The sequence below is a fragment of the Camelus dromedarius genome, chromosome 14 (assembly GCF_036321535.1).
Source record: "Camelus dromedarius isolate mCamDro1 chromosome 14, mCamDro1.pat, whole genome shotgun sequence".
Classification (NCBI taxonomy): Eukaryota; Metazoa; Chordata; class Mammalia; order Artiodactyla; family Camelidae; genus Camelus; species Camelus dromedarius.
The window spans coordinates 42,393,749-42,413,326 of NC_087449.1; the positions used below are offsets into that span (position 1 = coordinate 42,393,749).

Below are 19,578 nucleotides of genomic sequence, written 5' to 3' on the forward strand. Positions count from 1 at the left end.
TTTTTTCCCAATCTGACATGATAGGCCAAAACAAACAAGCACAACTCTGAGATACTTAACTGTTGTATTAAAAATACATTTCTTTGATTGTCACTACGGATTTCTATTTTTCATGTGTTCAATAATTGTATGATTTTCTGCCTTTGCCCATTTTTCTATTGAGGTACTCAATTTTTTCTAAGGAGTTCTTTCTATAAAGAGTTCTTTATGAAATATATTAATTTTTTTAAAAAATATTTTGTTTATTTATCATTGTATTATTTAATTATTTCATTTTGGCAGGAGTAGGGGAGGTAATTAGGTTTAGTTATTTTTAGAGGAGGTGCTGGGGATTGAACCCAGAACCTCATGCATGCTAAGCATATGCTCTACCACTTGAGCTATACCCTCCCCCAAAATATATTAATTCTTAATCAGTCACATGTGGCAATTTTCCCTCAGTTTGTGCTTTGCCTTTTAAATTTGTTAATACCAGGTTTTCCCACAGAAAAACTTTAAATGTAAATCTACCAAATTTTATCTTCTTGGTTTCTACGTTTGGTGTTATGCTTTTAAAATTTCTACATTATTTTAAAATTTATGGTCTCTTTGTTTTAGTACTTTTGAGATTTCTTTGTTTATATTTAAATATTCAGTTCATCTAAGTCTTTCTTTTTCTTTTAGCTTTTTTTTTTTTTTTTTTTCTGGTGGAGGGAAGTAATTAGGCTTTTTTTTTTTTCTTTTCTTAATGGAGGTACTGGGGATTAAACCCAGGATCTCATGCATGCTAAGCACACACTCTTCCATTGAGCTATACCCTCCCCACCCCCACCCCAAGTCTTTCTTTTTCTTAGAGGATATAAAATAGGAATTTATTTTTTCTCAGTTAGCCTAAGGAAAGTCATAACTTACACCTTCTTCACTGATCTGAAGTGTCACTTTTATCATATAACAAGATTACATATACTTAGGCCTATTTCTGGCACCAATACACTGTTTAAGCTTTAGAATACATTTTTAATATCTAAGAGTAAAAGTTACCACTCATTATTTTACATATTCAGAATTTTTCTGGCCATTCTTTCGTCTTTAGTCTTCAGATTAACTATAAAATGTTTTATCATGTGTCCCTCACAAACTGCTCTGGGATTATAACTGTGTTCTATTCTTCTTTTAAAAGTTCATAAATCTCTTCTTCAATAATTCACTGAAGGATTTTGATAAGGCAGTGATATCAAGTTTAGCATTCTGCACAGAATCTACCAGTTTCTCCTTTTGAAAATCTAGACTTTGCTCATCTGTAATCTTCTGAAATATTCTCCATGAGCACCACTATACGCAATTAAGAAAAACTGAACCAATCTAAATGTTCATTATTAGGACACTAGTTTTATAAAAAATCTATATGAATATTCACACACACTCTTATTTACTTATGTTGCTTCATAACTGACTTTTCCATTCAACAGTAAGTTATATGAAATAACAGCACATAATACTTTTTCCCTGTCCAGCTGGCAAAAACAAAAAGATCACAAATATAATAAATATTGGTGAGGATGTAGGAAAAGGGTATTGTAGTGCACTGTGAAAAACATAAAACAAAAAGGCTGTTTTAGGTGGGAATTTGGTCAGCTATTTCCTCTATACCATGTACATTAGATTTGAATTTCACTTCCAGTGTTATCATCGTTCATTTCTTTGCTATATTTTCATCTTTATTGGCCAATTCCCTCTTTCAGTGATCCATTTTTGTAAAATGTCATGTGGATTTATAGCTGGGAGACCAGAAGGGAGACAACTGCACATTCTGAATCACTGACTAGCAGATGTGCAGTCACCAATCACTGACAGACTTTGAAAAAGGTGACGCGATTGGTCACTGTATGAGCATCGGTTATTTACAGTGATATGTGGCCTGAAGAGCTAGCAAGGAAGTTTGTACTTCATACAGTTATTTACATAACATACCGTGATAACTGAAATGTGAACCATGTTGTTGAGGGACTGTTGTTATTTAACAAACCATGGCATCTGAAATCTGTGTCTGTCAGAACTGTGCCAATGAGGACTGCCAGTACATGCAGCCATCAAAGAAACCAGAAATCTATATAAACAGACAGCAAGAGAGCTCTAAAACATTGTTAAATGCAAACATGGTTTCTCAGAACTTTATATAAAATACGACCCATTAAGGTACGGAATATTTTGAATATGTATGTATACAGATTGGGTTCATCAGTTCAACAAATATTTATGGAGTACCTACCCCATGACTAGCCTTGTTCCAGGCACAAGTGACATAGCAGTAAAGAAAATATATAAGGTCTCTGCCCCCTTAGAGCCTATCAGGGTGATAGATAAAAAGTAAACAAATAAACAAGATAAATATAGATAGTGATAAGTGCCTTAATAAAGAAAATAAGGTGATGTGCTTCACTAAAGAGTGACAGAGGTATGTTATTTTAAATGCGGGTGGTCAGGGAAGGCCTTTCTGAGAAAGTGACATTTAAGATGGGAACGGAAGTAGGAGCCAGACATAATGTTTATATGACATCACTTTAAATCGTTTATGAAACAATGCAGAGAACATGCAAGTAATATGTAACAGCGCATATGGCGGGTCAGGACCAAGACCATGAAGACACAGAGATATCACAGGAAGAAGACGTCTTAAAAGAGTTTGGCTGCTTTAGAAAAAGATATACAGAAAAGAGACACAGGATGAGCTGAGTTAAAGCCCAAGGTGCCTATCAATATAGAAGAGATCCTTCATTTCAAATAATCAGGAAGGAGAGAAGAGACTTGGCAATTTCCAAGGAAAAGTCAAAAGCAGTGTCTCAGCATCCATTACAGGCGGGAAGTCTCAGGTCTAAGGCTTTGATTCCAACAGCTGGAACTCCTGGAAGACTGAGGAGTCAACTCAAGCAGCTCAGTGGAGACTCCAAGAGATACACTCTCTGTCTCTGTTTAAAGTATCTGCTAAGCACGTGTGGCACAAGGTATCTAATTAGCGTGGGTTCAACAAAATTCATTCTTCCCCTTTCATTGCATAGAGTTATTCCCAAGAAGCAGCTGCCTAACCAGAGACTACATTATCCAGTTCCCTTTCATCTGAGACTAAATGACTGGTTCACCAACAAAATGTGAATGCAAAGGACAGGTATCACTCCAAAGCCAAGGGAGTTAAGAAGAGGATGCACTTTTTCTACCCTCTCATTCCATCTGCCTATTGGATGCAGAGAACTTAGGGGCCCTTACAGGATGGCAGAGCTATAGAAGAAGAGACTGGGTCTCTGGCTTACCATGTAAAAGGATGTCACCTGCTGGCACCCAAAATACTCACACTGGGCAATTATGTAATTGAGAAATAAACTATTGTGATAAGCCACTGCAATTCTGGGGTTTGCTATAGTAACCTGCATTGTCCTAACACAGCATGGGTGGATAAGAACGGTGCAGACAAAGAAGCCTCATGACAGTAGGAGCCAAAAAATTAACTAGTATAAAGCTGGCCAAAGACCGACAAATATACACTAATGAATCACATACCTCATATTCTGGTCCAAAGCCAGCATAGCCACAGAATCGTCCAGAAAGTCTCCAGAGATAAGGGATTCCTCCAAAGAGAAGGATAAGCTATAAAACAAAGTACATATTGGTCACATCTGAGCAGTACTAGAAACTATTATATGAGAGTATGTTACTGGAAAAAAGAGAGACCTATCTTATTTAGGATAAAATATACGCTTAGATGAATACAAGCCAATTGAGATACTAAGTTTAGACTGTTAAAAGGCTTTTCCTGTACATTTTATTTGGATGCATTGTATAGTATGTGAATTATAACTCAGTAAAGCTGTTTAGGGAAAAAAACACAACTTTTGCCAAAAGAACACAACAAAGGCTTTAAGAATCAGGAAATGCGCTTAGAAAGGCTAAGCAACTTGTCCAAAATTCCTCAGGTAATGACAGAAATGGATTTTGAGCCAGGATTTCTGGCTCCATAACTGGCTTTCCTTGAAAGGAAACAGCCCTCTCCAGTCAGGACAGAGTATTAGTATTGGTTTAAGTAAAGAGTCAAGCTATCTGAGCCTTCTTTGAGTAAGGAAAAAGTGAGTCTTGAGGTAGGAGTCAGGGTTTCATAGAAGACCCCTTTCTCAGCACCGTTGGGCAGATAAAGTGAACACAGATATTCACCAAACCAACAAGACAATGAGTAAGGGAGCAGCTCTTAAAATGTAAAAAGAATACATGCTTACAAAACACGACTTCCCACAACAGATACTAAGTTTGTAGAATCATTTTGCCAAGAGGAGTCAATGTATTGTTTCTTCACCTGTGGAGCCTAGGAACACAATGTCAGTCACACTACTTGGTTAGAAGCACAATGCTCCCATTGGTTCAGACGTGGGCCCTTGTGGCTTTTGGGCACTGTCATATATTTCATAGGTGTCCTTGCAATCTACTTTCCACTTTTATATGTGTACCCATAAATAATACAGTGGATTATACATGCTTTTAAAGAATATGTATAAATGGCATCATGTTGTATTTATCTTTCTACAGCTTGCTTTTTACACATCTCTGTAGATCCATACATGTGAGTTTTAACTTTATTTGGTAGTATCAGTTTGTTCTCTAAAGCATTTATACCAAATTACAGTCCTAACAGCAGTGCTTGAGCATTCCTGTTTCCTCACAGTCTCACCCACACTTGGTGCTATTCATCTTTTAGGTTTTTACCAGTATGCAGGGTGGATATAATACCATGGGTCTTAAATATGGTCTCAGCGGCAGCACTGCCTGGGAATCTGTTAGAGGTGCAGAGCCTCAGGCTCCACCCCAGGACTACTAAATCAGAAACCGCAAGAGGGGCTGGCAGTCAGTCTCCAGTTAAATCTGATGCACATAAAGTTTGAAAATTGTTGTTTTAATAAACTGCTTTTTTAAAGTCCCCCCACCCCTTAACTCTACATCCTGCTATTTCAACTTTACTATACCTGGCTCAATCTTGGATGTGAACTGTTTTCCCAGTAGACATGCTTTGGCACCACTGTATGCGGTATATGCTCCACTTGTTGAACTAATTGACTTGGGATGGCATTTCCTTCATGCTATTCTCAATACTAATAAATAATGCAGAATTAAGGATTTATAATCCTTTTGGGGAAAGGCTGGAATACCTATTATTAAAAGTCCAGCTTTTAAGTAAGCATCAAGGGTAACTTTAATATGAACTCTGAGCACATTCATGAATGCATTTGGAAACTACTACTGTAAACTTTGTTTAGCATGCTTTGGGGAATAAAAAACAAAACACAGTGAACAGTAAAGTCTCTCTGTTGGATAGGATGTCCTGTAGAAGGAGCTAATGATGCCAACAAAAACAAGTCCAGTGCTTCTGCATATATTATTTTACTTGAAAAGCAGGCAGGTCAGGGAGCACAGTCATCTGTATTTTATAGATAAGGCGACTGAAACTCAGAGAAGTTAAAGTAACTTGCCCCAGAAGACCCAATGACTAAGTAATTGCTATGCACTGAGCACTGTACTAACCGCTTCACTTACATTATGTTATCACCTAGTCCTTGCCACAAACCATAAGAAATATAGTTTAACATCAATCTACCTCTCAGCTTACAGAGGAGATAAAAAGAGACTCAGAGAATCTAAACTGCTCACCCAGAAACCAGCAGAAATTGGAGAAGCTACAATTTGAACTTTTCTCCTCTGCTCTACTTTACTCTCCGGCCATTTCATTTCTTGAGAAGGCTCTTTATTGACACCTATGAGATATCAGGAAAGTCGGTCTCGGAGAGGGGGCACACTTTATCTCTGGGTGCTCTGTCACATCTGTGTGAACAGTGGCATCTGTAACTGGTCACACAGGCCTCTTATGTTCCCTCAGGTAGGAAGTACCATAGCAAAAAAAAAAAAAAAAAAAAAAGCCTAAATTAATCTTTGTACTTGTTCTTTGTGACCAAGACAGAGGAATTATAACAGAGCATTTTTTTCAAAAAGAATATATATAATCAAGTCATGAAAAGACCTGGAAGAATCTTAAATACATATTACTAAGTGAAAGAAGCTAATGTGAAAAGGCTATATATTGTATGATTCCAATTAACTTTAATGAATGAATTAATGAACTTGTTTTCAAATAGAAAAGGATTTCAAAGTAACACAAAATGCTTCCTAACTGATGGTAAATGTAGCTTACTAATTCCCAAGGATAAATCTAGCACATTCAGGTTGTAGTCCTTAGAGTTTCAAGAATGGTTTCTTCAATGTAATTTTGAAGACTCAGAAAAGCAGAGTTTGAACCCAGTTCTCCCATTTATTAGTGTCACCTGACCATTATACGGGCTCGTTATTTAATTCCTCTGAGCCTTTGCTTTCTCATCCATAAAAAGGAAATAATAATGCCTTTACTTTCTACCTCAGAGCACTGTTGTAAACATCAAAAAACAATAAATATAAAAACAACATATGACTCACAGACATAGAAAACAAATTTATGGTTATCTAAGGGGAAGGGGGGAGGAACAAATTAGGAGTTTGGGACTAACAAATACACACTACTGTATATAAAATAGACAACAAGGGCCTATTATATACCACAGGGAACTATATTCAATATCTTCTAATAACCTATAATGGAAAAGAATTTGAAAAAAATGTCTATATATATACAGATATATGTATACCTAAATCATTTTTCTGTACACCTGAAACACAACACTGTAAATCAACTACACTTCAATTAAAAAAAAAAACAATGCATGAAGGGAAAATCACTACCCATACAATTATCATGATGATGACCATTACTCTTCCTGACTTTAGCCCATCAGTACTGCTTCTAGTTTGAGCCACAACACATTACAAAGCTCCCATTCTCTACATGGACCCTGCCTACCTCCATCATCTCCTGCAAAAACTGAACCATTCTCATGGTCCCAATTGTAATAACCAAGCTATCACCCATCTTTCCTGGAACTGTTTACCAGAGACAACAAAGAAGACTGTAAATATTTCTCCTGCCATTTACAATGGCCTTGTGGGGGTAAGCAAAAGAACTTCAAAGAATCAAACATCAATGAAGAATGAGGACAGTGTCTGAATTCACCACCTCTACTTCCATCTCTCTCTGAAGGCTGATTTCCTATTTGGGCCCTGACTCTAATAGAAGAAATGTTTCAGATAAATTACCAAAGCCAAATATAATCCACATTAATGCTAACTTTCCTGGCTTGGCTGGAAGGCACAGAGTTTTAATACTAATCTTCAATATCTCAGGAACTAAACCTAGCTTGGACTAGTAAAAATATAATTTAAAAAATCAATATTGAAAAGACTAATTACCAGCAAACACTGTGTACCCCAAAAGGCAATGCAATTTTATTTTTCAAACCATTTATTAATTTTTCTAAAATACCAAGATTTAACACTTCCAGAATTTTTGCCATTTTCCATTCCCTTGAGGAAATGAGAAAGGTTTCTAATAACTTGGTTCTAACCACACTAGTCTTACTAGTCAATGTAAATTTTGTGACTAGCTAAACAATTCTGTAATCATTTAACAAATATAGCCAGTTTCTTCTCTTTAACTGATGAAACAATTATGGTAGCCGATCTCAATTATTTTCACCATATGCTTCTTCGCGTTAGACATGTCTGCTGCGAACATCTTCACAGCATAACTAAATAGCTGTAAGGCAATTTTGCTGTGAAAGATAAAATAACTGGTTGACAGTTTTTGGTTTGACAGTTTGGTTTCAACTGGCTGAAATTTATTTCCTCCAGTTAGTGATGTCACTGATGGCTTACTGAGCTGACAGATGATGTGCCCCAAGAGTTGGTTTCTTATTTTGAAACACACTACTTTGGAGGAGAAAGAAGCCTCGAGGGCCTCAGAGGTGCAGAGTTGAATCCACACTTCCCATAGAACTCTCGAACATCTATCAGTGGACATATGACAACATACCAAGAACAAACAATGGTGTAGAGGCTTCCACAATGTGATACAAAGCTCACTTACAAATATGCACCCTAGTATTTGGAAACTGATCTCTCTCTTAATGAAGGAAGAAGTTTTAGTGAAAAGGGAAAAAGTGCAATGCTGAACAATGAGACACAGGAAAAAATATGTCAAATACTATAAACAAAAGACTTGGAAAATAAGTGCTTAGGCCTAGCCCACAAAATGCAATCAGACATTTGTGCAGTACTGGCGTCAATCTACATACATTTTACGTGTATTCAAATGTTTTGATTTTGCAAGTCTTTTTAATTTTGTTATTCCCTTTTCATGTTTCATTATGTCCTTTTCAGTGTCCCTTTTAAATTTTTCATTATTTTATCTTTTACGGCAAAACTGCCTTATGGTCAATTGGTTATGTGGTGAAAATGCTTGCAGCAAAGATGTCCAAGGCAAAGATGCTTATGCTGAAAGTACCTGAAACTTTATTTTCAATTTAGGAATCTTCCTCTTAGTGGTCCTGAGGGATCTAAAAGAGTTCTGGAGGAGTTAAAACAGAGTATTTTTTCAAAAAGAGTATATATAATCAAGTCATGAAAAGATCTGGAAGAATCTTAAATACATATTACTAAGTGAAAGAAGCTAATGTGAAAAGGCTATATATTGTATGATTCCAACTATATGACGTTGTGGAAAAGACAAAACTATGGGGATAGAAAAAAGATCAGTTGTTACCTAGGATTTGAGGGAAGGTAGGATGAGCAGGTGGAGCACAGAGGACTTTTAGGACAGTGAACCTATTCTGCATGGTACTGTAATGGTGAATACATGTCATTATACTTTTGTCCAAACCCACAGAATGTACAACACCAAGGGTGATGTTAATGTAAACTACAGATGTTGGGTGATAATGATGTGTCAGTGTAGGTTCATCCAGTGGAACAACTGTACCACTGTGATGGGAGATGCTGATAGTGGAAGAGTTCTGTGCACATGTTGGGGCATGGGGTGTTAAGGGAACACTCTGTACTTTCTGTTCAATTTTGCTGTGAAACTAAAACTGCTCTAAAAAGTAGTCTATTTTTCAAAAAGAATATATAACCATTTTTCATTAATATAAATTTCTGCATTCTATTCATGTGTATATCATTTTATGTTGTACTATTTTATAGCCCTTAAAAATTTCAACAAAATATAACAACTTATTTTGTGCCTATTGAAGTAAGCACAGCATGGTGGTTAAATATATGACAGCTATGTAGAATTAGCTACATTTCAGAATGACAGGATGGTGCTGAATTTTAAATTAAGTACTATAAAAAAAGTAAATAAATAAAGTATTATAAATGAATAAGGAGTTTTAGATCTGTCTTTAAATGTTTATTACATATTCCAGTTATTTATTGCTATTAATAAACCACTACAAAACTTAAATAATAAATAAATAAATAGTTTTGGAGGAATAGTGATGATAATCATGATTATGATGATAAAAAACATAATGGCCAACAGTCGTGGAGCACTTACAATGAATGGATCAGGCACTGTTCCAAGCATCTTACTTATATTAACTAATTTTAATCCTCTCAACAACACTATGAATGAGGAACTATTACTACCATACAATTTTACAGTTTTAATGGAAAAGTGAGGCACAGAAGTGTTGAGTGACTTGCTTGAGGTCACACAGCTAGTATTGTAGAGCTGAGATTCAAACTGAAGCCACGAAATTCAGAGTCAGGTCTTAACCTCAACACCATGCATTTTCAATTATTCTTAGAGGTAGAAAACCAAGAACTGGTTTGAGGGGAGAGGAGGTTGAAAAAAATCTTATTCATTTTATGTGTATAGCACAGATACAAAAAACAGACATACAGTATATCTGTGGTATAAAAATTTCATGAAGGGGCAATTAGGAAAAAAATGGCTAAAAAGGTACCAGGGTCAGGGGACACAGTGAAAAGAAGGCTGAGAAACCCAGGCCTGTACTTGACAGCCTCTCTTCGTTTAGCATGGGAGAAGGCTGGCCCTGTTTTACTAAGTAAAAATGATCTGTCACTCATCATTTCATTCAATTAATATGAATTATATGCTTATTATATGCCAGGTACTAGATATAAAATGATGAACAAGACCTTAAAGTACCCTGTCTTTAAGTCTGTCAGCTAAACAGGCCAATTTAATACAATGTGGTAAGTGCTCTGATAGGAACAATGAGGATGCTGCTTCATCCGGACTTGAGGCTTGGGGAAGTTCCAAACGGTTTCTTAGAAGAGAAGATGTCTCACTTGGATCCTAATAGGAGAGGAGGGATTAATCAGGCCCCAGTGAGAGAGGGGAAATGAACTGGGGTGGGGGGGTGGGGGGTGCTCCAGGGAGAGATACCAGCATGTGAAAAGGCTCCAGATCATAAGAAACCAAGCTGGGTAGGAGATGGACAGAAAGAATTTGGAGGAGAGAATGAAAAGATGGGGCTCAAGTAAGCAATGGCTGGTCAAAAAGGACCTCATAAACCATGCCAAGAAATCTGGACTTCCCCCTGAAGGAAACAGAGAGACAGTGACAGGTTTTACATAGGAGAAAAACATGATCAGAATCTTGCTGCAGGAATTCCTTGGCTGCATGTGCAGGAGAGGTTACAGAGTTAAGACAGAGGTAGGAAGACAAATTGGGATTGCCACAAGAATAACTTATGACATAAGGTTCTTTTTTCACGCCTGGCCTCAGGGTAACAGTTACCATATTCTACAATTTTCAACTGACTAAACAGTTATGTTTCCGTGCCTTTTGTTCCACAGTCATTACTATCAATAACTAAGGTTAAGAAAGCATTCTGGGATCTGTAGGTATGGTACCCTCTTTAGTGTCACAAAAATACAAAAATGAAAAAAAAGAATCACAAAGTACTAAATAATTTGACAGATTCTCTCTCCAAGAAGTAAATTACTCACAGTGCCTTCAATCTCCGAATACAGTCCTGACCAGAAGCTGAAAGTACTTTTATCCAGCTGATACAGTCGAGATTTCTCGAATGTTTCTGAATCCATGATCTGTCCTAACTCCAGTGGTACATGAGTTGTTGTTTTATATATCCGTCTCTGAAATATTTTGAAGAAAACACCTTAAGGAAACAGTCAAACTAACTCATTACTTATTACAGTAGCCATTTAGGATAAAATTTTGAATGGTTTATAACATTACCTTGTCACCGAAGCCTTTGAATTTGCTTTATACATACAAAATACTGTATTTGATCAAGTACACTGACCATTAAAACAACTGGAAAGTAAAAGTAGAAACAGAGAATCTGAAACTAGCTGACTAGGTGAATTTAAAATCAAGGCTGTCATCACACTTCAGTTTACACATGTAAACCAAAATTGTAACATCACAAAGGGTACCACTCATTACAGGTATAACATACATCCTTCAATACAGAAAACAAACTCATGGACAGAAGAAAGAAGTAAATGCGCTAACCATGAGTATTAACAGATATTATGGCTAGTGATTTAATTTGGTCCTAGAAGCCAATTAAGGGAAATTCGAGGCATGAGAGAAATAGATCAGGTCTTCAAGAAAGACAAACTTTCTCATTATACTAAATTCCATAAAGTAATTTCAGCCCATGGGACACAATACAAGGAACATATGCCAAACAATATAATGGATAGCATCTTCTACAATGATTTCACAACAAATGACTTCTCTATGGTTGGGCACCTTACCAAACCCTTGGTAAGAGGCATTAAAACATAAATGAATAAAGAAGACATTATCGAAAAGTAGTTACTGTTACTAGGCTTGTTATCAAAGTAAGACAGATAGTTGTTTAATATTCCACCCCCAACTTAAGCACTACTTACTGTGTGTTTACATTATGCAAAGGATCTTCTCTAGGCCTACAAGATTTTGTACTAATGAAGCTATCCTAAAGAGCTAGTCAGAGAACCTAGTACTATACAGCTTAACACCTCTTTGAATATCCTGGACTAAAAAAAAAAAAAAAAAAAAAAAGAGAGAGAGATCTAGATATAACCCAGACATTGACAAATATAGAAAAATTTAAAATTTCAATTTAAAGATTCATACAGAATGTAAACTGAGAGAAGAAACTGCAGAGGAAAAGGATTGTAATGCTCATGAAAAAGGTTCCAGCAGTTAAAAAGAGTTTCCTCACCATCATGGTTGAAATAATTCAGTGACAAAATAGAAGAACGTAGGTAAAGCAAACCAGCAGTGAAAGAATGTGACAAAGTGTTCAATTAAAATCTATCTCATTTAAAAGTTCAAATCTCTAATCTATCAAACTGTTAATTATGATTATCTTCAAGGAACTGTTATTAAGTAACTTTTATTTTCTACTTTACTGTTTGACCAAAAACAATAAAGACGCTTTTAAGAAAATATTGTTCTTTGGGCAAAAACAAATATACTTTTTTTTTTAAAGTAAAGAGTTCAGGTTCTTGGAAGGACTGCAAAATCTTTTATTTTCAGAAAGTGATTTCCTAGTCCTGTGGTTGAGCGTGACAAGAAATGTCGAAGTTGTGATTCTAAAATATTAGCATCTTCCTTCTGAAGGCTTATGGGTGCCAAATTTAAAAGAGGTTAAGTGTGGGCCCGAGAATCCCAAGGAAGCTATGGGGCACGTACAGAGCTCAGGCCTGACAAGGCTGCAGCCCTGCCTTCCCTTTCATTAGGCCCTAAGCGGCCTGGGTCCCAAGATCACGTTGCGGAAAACGTCCTGAGGCACCAGATCCGCTCAAGGCCAACCCGGCCATCGGGCAAGTTAGGAGGCTCAGTAGGAACCCATAAAGTCGAGGCCGGTGCTGGGGCCGCAGCAATTCATCCAGGGACTTGGGGTCGAGACCGAGGCTGGCCTACAGCTAGCTGGTGTCGGAGGTCAGGTGGGCCCTGTCTAGGCTCACCTGCCGCTGTGCTAGGAAGGTCTCCCAAAGATACACTGTCCAGGAAAAGAGCAGCACGGCTCCGAAGATACGCTTCTCGGCCGGCATCTCCCACATCGCGTCCAGCGACGCCCACACCCCCATGGCCACCCGGTTCGGCCGGCTCCTTCAGCATGCACTGGTGCCACACCAACACCGGTCCCCTCAGAGTGTCCCCGCAGTGTCACAGCGTTATCCGTCCCTTCCGACCGCCACGGAACCGACACTCTCCCCATCCTACCCACTCCGCTCAGCCGGCAGTGTTACACAAACACTCTTCCCCAGGCTAACGCCCTCTAGAGCCGCCTAGAGTCCGGAACAGGGCAAGCCCCGCCTTCCTCACTTCCGGCCTGAGGAGGCCGGGCGCCCAAATGCCGAGTTCCGTCCTCCGCCAGCCTCTGCTCCCGCTCCTCGCCTGATCACGCTAAGTTGCGTTGCACCAACGTTCTTCCCCCTCCCCTTCACCCCTGGTTCCTCTGAGGGTTCCGCTTTCCCTCCTGGGCCTGGCAGCGCGGCGAAATTCTCCGATTTCTAGCCTAGCGAGTAGCAGTTTCTTCCTTTCGTTCCGGAGCTTGCACTGGCGGGTGCCTGTGCAATACTTTCCGCGGCCAGGACCAGCCCACTGATAGACGGGGCTAAGCGGGAACGGACGGAGTGGGCCCCACCCTGAGGTAGCTGGGAAGAACGGGAGAGGAGCCGGCTTCCCAGGCTCTAGAAATCATTCCCATGAACTGGTGCTACTCAGGCCGTAGTGTGTTCATGCCTGGGATACCTTAAGACTAAAGGGATAGTTAAGAGCGGGACTGGGCATTATAAGTGCAGTGTTTTGGCCTGTACTGAATTCAGGCATGTTAGAGAGTAGATGGTAGTAATGAGAATTTTCTTTTAAAGATCTCACCTCTTCCATCCCAAGTGAAGTCAGAGGAGGCATTTTGCCCAAAAGTGTATGCCCTGGGGAAAAGCAAGGCTAGCGTAGGTTAGAAACACCTTAAGTGCAAGGGCTTTGCTTTATCTAGGAACAAACTCATGTCAGAGCTCCCGTGCCATGTTTGCCTTGAAATTCAGAAATGAAATGTGGTTACAGCAACGCCTGTTAACACGTTGATTTGACTTGAATTTTTTTCTGACCTAAGATAAGTCTTATTTAGTTGATTTGACGAAGACACTGGCGTTGCTAATTTGCATACTTACAGTAAGTTGAGCTAAATCTGGAGCTGCAACTTACATTTAAATTAAGGTGATTTTCCAGTGCTAAAGATGTGTTGCAATTAACAATATCTCGAATTTCTCAACTCTTCCTAAATGCCTCTCAGTGAGAGTAATTAGTATAATTAAAAGTCACTTGAGAAAGTGGGCTCTAATGATAGGACAACAAAAATTTTTTTGCAAGTAAGATGGTTTCCAGTTCTTTGCTTTGAACGAAATTAGTGGTGGATCTAATTGAACTGTCAGCTGATAAAGGAACACTATTGGATTCCTGGCGACTGAAAAAAATGCAAAACCTGAAAGTTGAGGATTATGTTTTATTCAAGGATGCTTCTGAGACCAAAGCCTGGGAAGGCAGCCTCTCAGATAGCTCTGAGGGACTGTTCCAAAGGGCTAAGGGAGGAGCCAGGATATTGAGTTTTTGCTGGAAAAAACAAAACAAAACAAAACAAAAAAAACATGTAGTTGAACACCAAAGAGTGCTAATCACAAAAAACAAACAAACAAACAAACAAACAAAAAACCCCAAGCATCTCGGGCCAATAATTTTAGTTCTTATTTATGTATAGGAAGATGCAAGAGTCTAGGCTCATTGAAATTATTCCTTTGATAGGCATCTTAACAGTCCAGGGTTGGTATCCTGGTTTTCTCCATCCTGAGTTCCCCACAGGGCACACCGTGAGTGTGGCTGCAGTAGGTAATGGCTTGATGGTGGGCAACATTCTTTGTTTACTGAAATGATAAGTAACATTTTATTTTGTCCACAAAACCAAATAATTGAATATATTCTTCTAACAAAATTACCAGTATTACCATCAATTTATGTGAATAATACTTCTCAGAACTGTATCTATGAAGACAAAAAATAAATAAAATTGAAAGTGAACCCTGGTTATCTAGCAGTAAGAAACAAGTCATTCAGATACATGAATTAATTGGTGGGGAGGTTCCAGTCATCTCACTGAGAGATGCATTTCCAGTAGGATTTTACCTTTTACATTTATGTATTACCAAAGTTTCTAATAGTGTCATTTTGAGCAGCTAATAGTAATGATTACTCAGTTCAGAAGAATTCTTTCTAATACATGGAGCCATGCAATTTCAGGAAATTTTTAAAAATTTTACTTTTAACACAAACTTTTTTTATGCAAGGATGTGATCAACAAAATGTTTTTCAAAAATAAAAATTATTGCATTGGGATAACATTTTATGGGGGAGTAGAGCAAATATAAGTTATAAAAAGCAGTATAGAATTAGTGAATGTTAAAGAGCTCATTCGTGTAATTTTAAATGGATGTTGGTGATTATTCATTTGTTATGTGAAGTCTGTTGGATACATTATAAAAAGCGATTTAACAGTTTTATTTTTTATTGAAGTACAGTCAGTTACAATAACAGTTTTATTTTAAACTGTCATTATTTACAACTTGCCAGAATTTACATCCATTACTACTATTTAAATTTATGTTGAAAACTTTTAGATGTCAGCTTAAACATAGGAGGGGATAAACACTTTTTCCAAAATGCTCTCTTGGACCATCATTACTGTGCCCTCTTCAGTCTTGTCTTCACCTGTCTGGGTCTATTCAGCCTGCTGCAATTAGTCCAAAGCCTCACAGAAGTTCCTGCCACCCAAACTGTGTGGGTAAGAGCACAGGTTTAGAGTCAGGTTGCTTGAGTGCTAATCACAGCTGCACCACATATAAGCAACTTAACCCCTCAGTGCATCAGTTACTCATCAGTAAAATGAGAATAGAAGTATGTATACTCCCTCATATTGTGAGGATCAATGAGAAAAATCGTGTAAAGCTCTTAATCAGGTGTCTGGCTCTGAATAAGTGCCGAATAAAGATTAGCTACTGGTTCCCCAGACTTGGGAGAATTGCATCATAGTTGATCTGTCACCATGTATCTAAGGAGGTGGGGGATCAGGAAGCTGGTATGAGGTTTCTAAGAGCCAAAGGTGGAATTCACTCATTTATTCAACAAATATTGTGTGTCTGCTAAATACCAGTGTTCTAGGTGCTGGTGATATAACAGTGAACCAAACAAAGCTCCTTCCACTCCTGAAATTTACATCCTTAGTGGGCTGTGAAATAGCAGGACCCCATGGGGATCCTCCCTGACACAAATCCTTTCTGTGTGCCCCGTTTCTTGTTTGTTACAAAATCAACTGGCTCTGGATGTCCCGACCACCTCCAGGAGGGGGCTGGAACCTGTGTAGTCATTCACACTGAACGTTGTACTTTGATTCCAGATGAAGTGCCAGTAGCACAGCATTCCTCCAAGATATGAGAAGTCAGATTCACGTGGAGATGACTCCAGTGCCTACTCTGCTGAAGCCACGTCGAGAGTCTCAAATTGGTTCTCCAATCTGTTTTCCTGGATTCCCCAGAAACTAAGATCTATTTCTCAGGGATATTTCAGTTCCTTCTCTCCCTGTTGTTATGGTTCTAGGAGCCTATTTACTTTTTCGACTTATACTTTGTTGTATTCCTCTTCTCTGTAAAAGGGCCACTAAGACCCTTGTAAAAAACCTCCTAAGAATTGGTATGATCATGTTCGTTCCTTCCATTGGAAGAATCCCCAGGTGATGCCCCAGTTCAGCAGGAAGCAGCCAGAGAAGATCAGCACCCATTTACCTTTTTCCAAAGAAATGGAAGGGATGAACTGACAGTTGGGATTTGAAAGAGAAGAGAACTAACAAAATGGCTACTGAGTGGTTCAGGCCTGTACTTCTAGCTAAACTGATCTTAAGACTAACATGCTCTCCTCCCTGTGCACTCTTTTCTTAGAATAACTTACCCTTTTAGCCTAGGAAGGTCATGGACTGAACCTCAAGAAAATGGGCAGACCCTCCTAAGTTCCTCCATAACAACAGTAAGTTCTTATCAAGATGAAAGGAATGTAGCCCCTGCTTATACTCTGATTGTTATCACCCTCCTATTCCCATTTTTCCATAAAACCCCAGGACCCTCTCCCCAAGATGGGCTCACAGTCTTTACGGCATTAGCCTGCTGTGACTCCCTTTGCTTGGTAAAGTGATAAAGCTGTTCTTTTCTATCCTCGCAAAACTCTGCCCACAACTCTCAATTTGGCTATCGGAGTACAGAGGCTGGTTTTTCGACAACAGCTGGGGTGGGTGGAGGGGTTGATAGACAATAAGCATATAAGTAACAGTAAAAGCAAAGGTGGTGATAAGTGCTATGAAGAAAAAGCAGCAAAAGAGGGATGCAGTGTGTTGGAATGAGGAGCATTATTTTATATAAGATGGTCAAGGAAGCTCTCTCAGATTGTTACCCAAAAACTGAGTCACCTCTTAGTGGGTGTCAAACCAAGAGACACAACCAAGCCAACAGGTGGGAGAAGGAAGGATTTACCACTTGCAGCAAGTAGGGAGAGCACCAGGGATCTTTCCCAAAGCAGTGTCTCCTTGAAGAGCAAAACTGGGGAAGTTTCAGGCTAATGGGTACATGCATATTTATGAAGGAGCTTGAGCAGAGGAGAACTCAGCATAGAACTGAGGCAGAGGTCTGCAGAGTCCAAGCTTCAGTTAATTGAAGTCAGAAGGGTCAGAAAAAGTCACCATCACCATTTTTTAGGTTCCAACCAGTCTGGAATCTTAGCCTGTAGCTACCACTCTCCACCTGGGAGGGGGCCTTGGTTCTTGCAGAACTCAAAGATATGTATCAGATTGTTAGGTACATCCCTTGAGGCGGAATTAGGACTTTGTTTTATTGCTAAACTATTGTTTCTTGACTGTTTTTCCTTGGTTCCTTCCTTCTTTTGTTCGCTTAAGATCATTATTACTGAGACCTGTTCAAAGATAAGCACTGTGAGCAGGCTTAGCCCACAAAATGGCTTAAGCCTAAAATGTCTTCTCTTATGTCAAGAAAGCCATGCCTGGTTCTTTCTCCAGGGACCTCCACCCGATCTGCTTACAAGATTAGCTGACATTTGAGCACAGACCCCCCACCCCCCAAAAAAGTAAAAGAAGCCACATGGGTCTGAGGAATCTGTACCTTGCACAGTGAACAGCAAGTTCAAAGTCCCGAGGTCTGACAATGCCTAGCGTGTTTGAGAAATAGTGAGTGGGGAAGGAGTGAAAAAAATTAAGAAGGAGGGGGGTACAGATCATGCCATCATACACAGTCTTTTGGTTAAGAATCCGACTTTTACTCAGAGCAAAATAATAAGCCATTGAGAGGCTCTGAGCAGAGAAGTAATATGATCCCTTGAGCTACTGTTTAGAGAATAAATTGAGTGAGGACACAAATGGAAGCAGAGAGTCCATTTAGGAGGCCATTTCATGAATCCAGGTGAGAGATGGTGGCTTAGATTATGGTGGTAGGAAGGATGGAGGAGTGAATAATGGAACATGAATAATAATGTGTTCCCCTTTGCACAAAGATGGTGGTAACAGATGGACTGTCTGGGTGGAGACTGCAATGGGAGCCCCAAAACAGGCTCTTGTCCTGTTTTGTCAAATGTGAGAGACTGAATTTGGCAGATAAGGATTCTTCTCCCTGGACTGGTGGACACTGGTGTGACATCCCATCCAACCTGAATGACAAAGGGGCTCTCAAGTCCTTTCCCTATTTTGCCTTGATTCAAGATGTCTTTTTTCATTTTTTTGAGGGGGAGGTAATTAGTTTTACTTATTTATTTTATTTTTAGAGGAGGGCTGGGGATTGAACCCAGGACCTTGTGTATGTTAAGCATGTGCTCTAATCTACTACTTGAGCTATATTGTCTCTCCTGATCCAAGATCTCTTAATTGATGCCCTGGACATAGTGCTTTGGTCCCCCACTAGGAACTAATACTTGGTATCAGTCTCTTATGATTGTGGTGTAAATCACCCATCTTTTTGGGGGAAATAAGAGCCAGGAAAAAGGTGACCCCCATTAGTTTCTACCCCACTGCATCCCAAGAGGAGCAGCCAGCCTGTTTTATCTTTTGCATTTAGCTCATTCTATTCTATGTCTCCCACCCAGATTACCAAACTTATGTTACTCCCCTGTTTAAAAGCCTACAATGGGCCATTCCCAACAGTGTGGTTTGAATTTTAAGGCCCTTCTTCTGACACTTGTATCTGATATACCTCAGAGTGGTAACCAAGACAAGAAGACTGGAACTATGCAGGAAGGCACTGAAATTTAGCACAAAAAAATTAAGGCATTGACTTTAAAAGGTTGCGTGGCACTCCTTCAGCAGCGTAGTTAACAAACTTCCCACCTACACTGTCTTAATGCACATTGTCGATAACTCCCATCTGTTCTGTTCACTACATTGTGAATTAAAGCTGATTTGAGGATGAAGTTAGTGTGTCCTTCCCCGAAGCCAAAAATCCTTCATTGTAGCTCTGGAAATAGCCAGTTCTTCAGCCACCCTGAAACTCTCCTTGTTCTCCAGGCAAGCCATCCTCTTTTTTTATATGGCTCCTTGATGACCCCGCCAGCAG

The 19,578-nt window shown here is 39.0% G+C and overlaps 1 protein-coding gene across 3 annotated transcripts in view; it reads right to left on the reverse strand.

The window, feature by feature from the left end:
* ZMPSTE24 (zinc metallopeptidase STE24) overlaps nt 1–13,138 on the reverse strand; it is a 47,199-nt gene extending 34,061 nt beyond the window's left edge. Inside the window, exons 1-3 of one of the 3 annotated variants that reach the window (XM_064493703.1) lie at nt 12,892–13,136; nt 10,915–11,061; nt 3,532–3,618 (exon numbers count right to left, since the gene is read on the reverse strand). In XM_064493703.1, the coding sequence (XP_064349773.1) occupies nt 3,532–3,618; nt 10,915–11,061; nt 12,892–13,014 (357 nt within the window). In that variant the 5' untranslated portion in view covers nt 13,015–13,136. Of the gene's footprint in view, nt 1–3,531; nt 3,619–10,914; nt 11,062–12,891 lie in introns of all 3 variants that reach the window. The other 2 variants (XM_064493702.1, XM_031464882.2) reach the window with 2 other exon arrangements.
* Nucleotides 13,139–19,578: the final 6,440 nt, after the last annotated feature.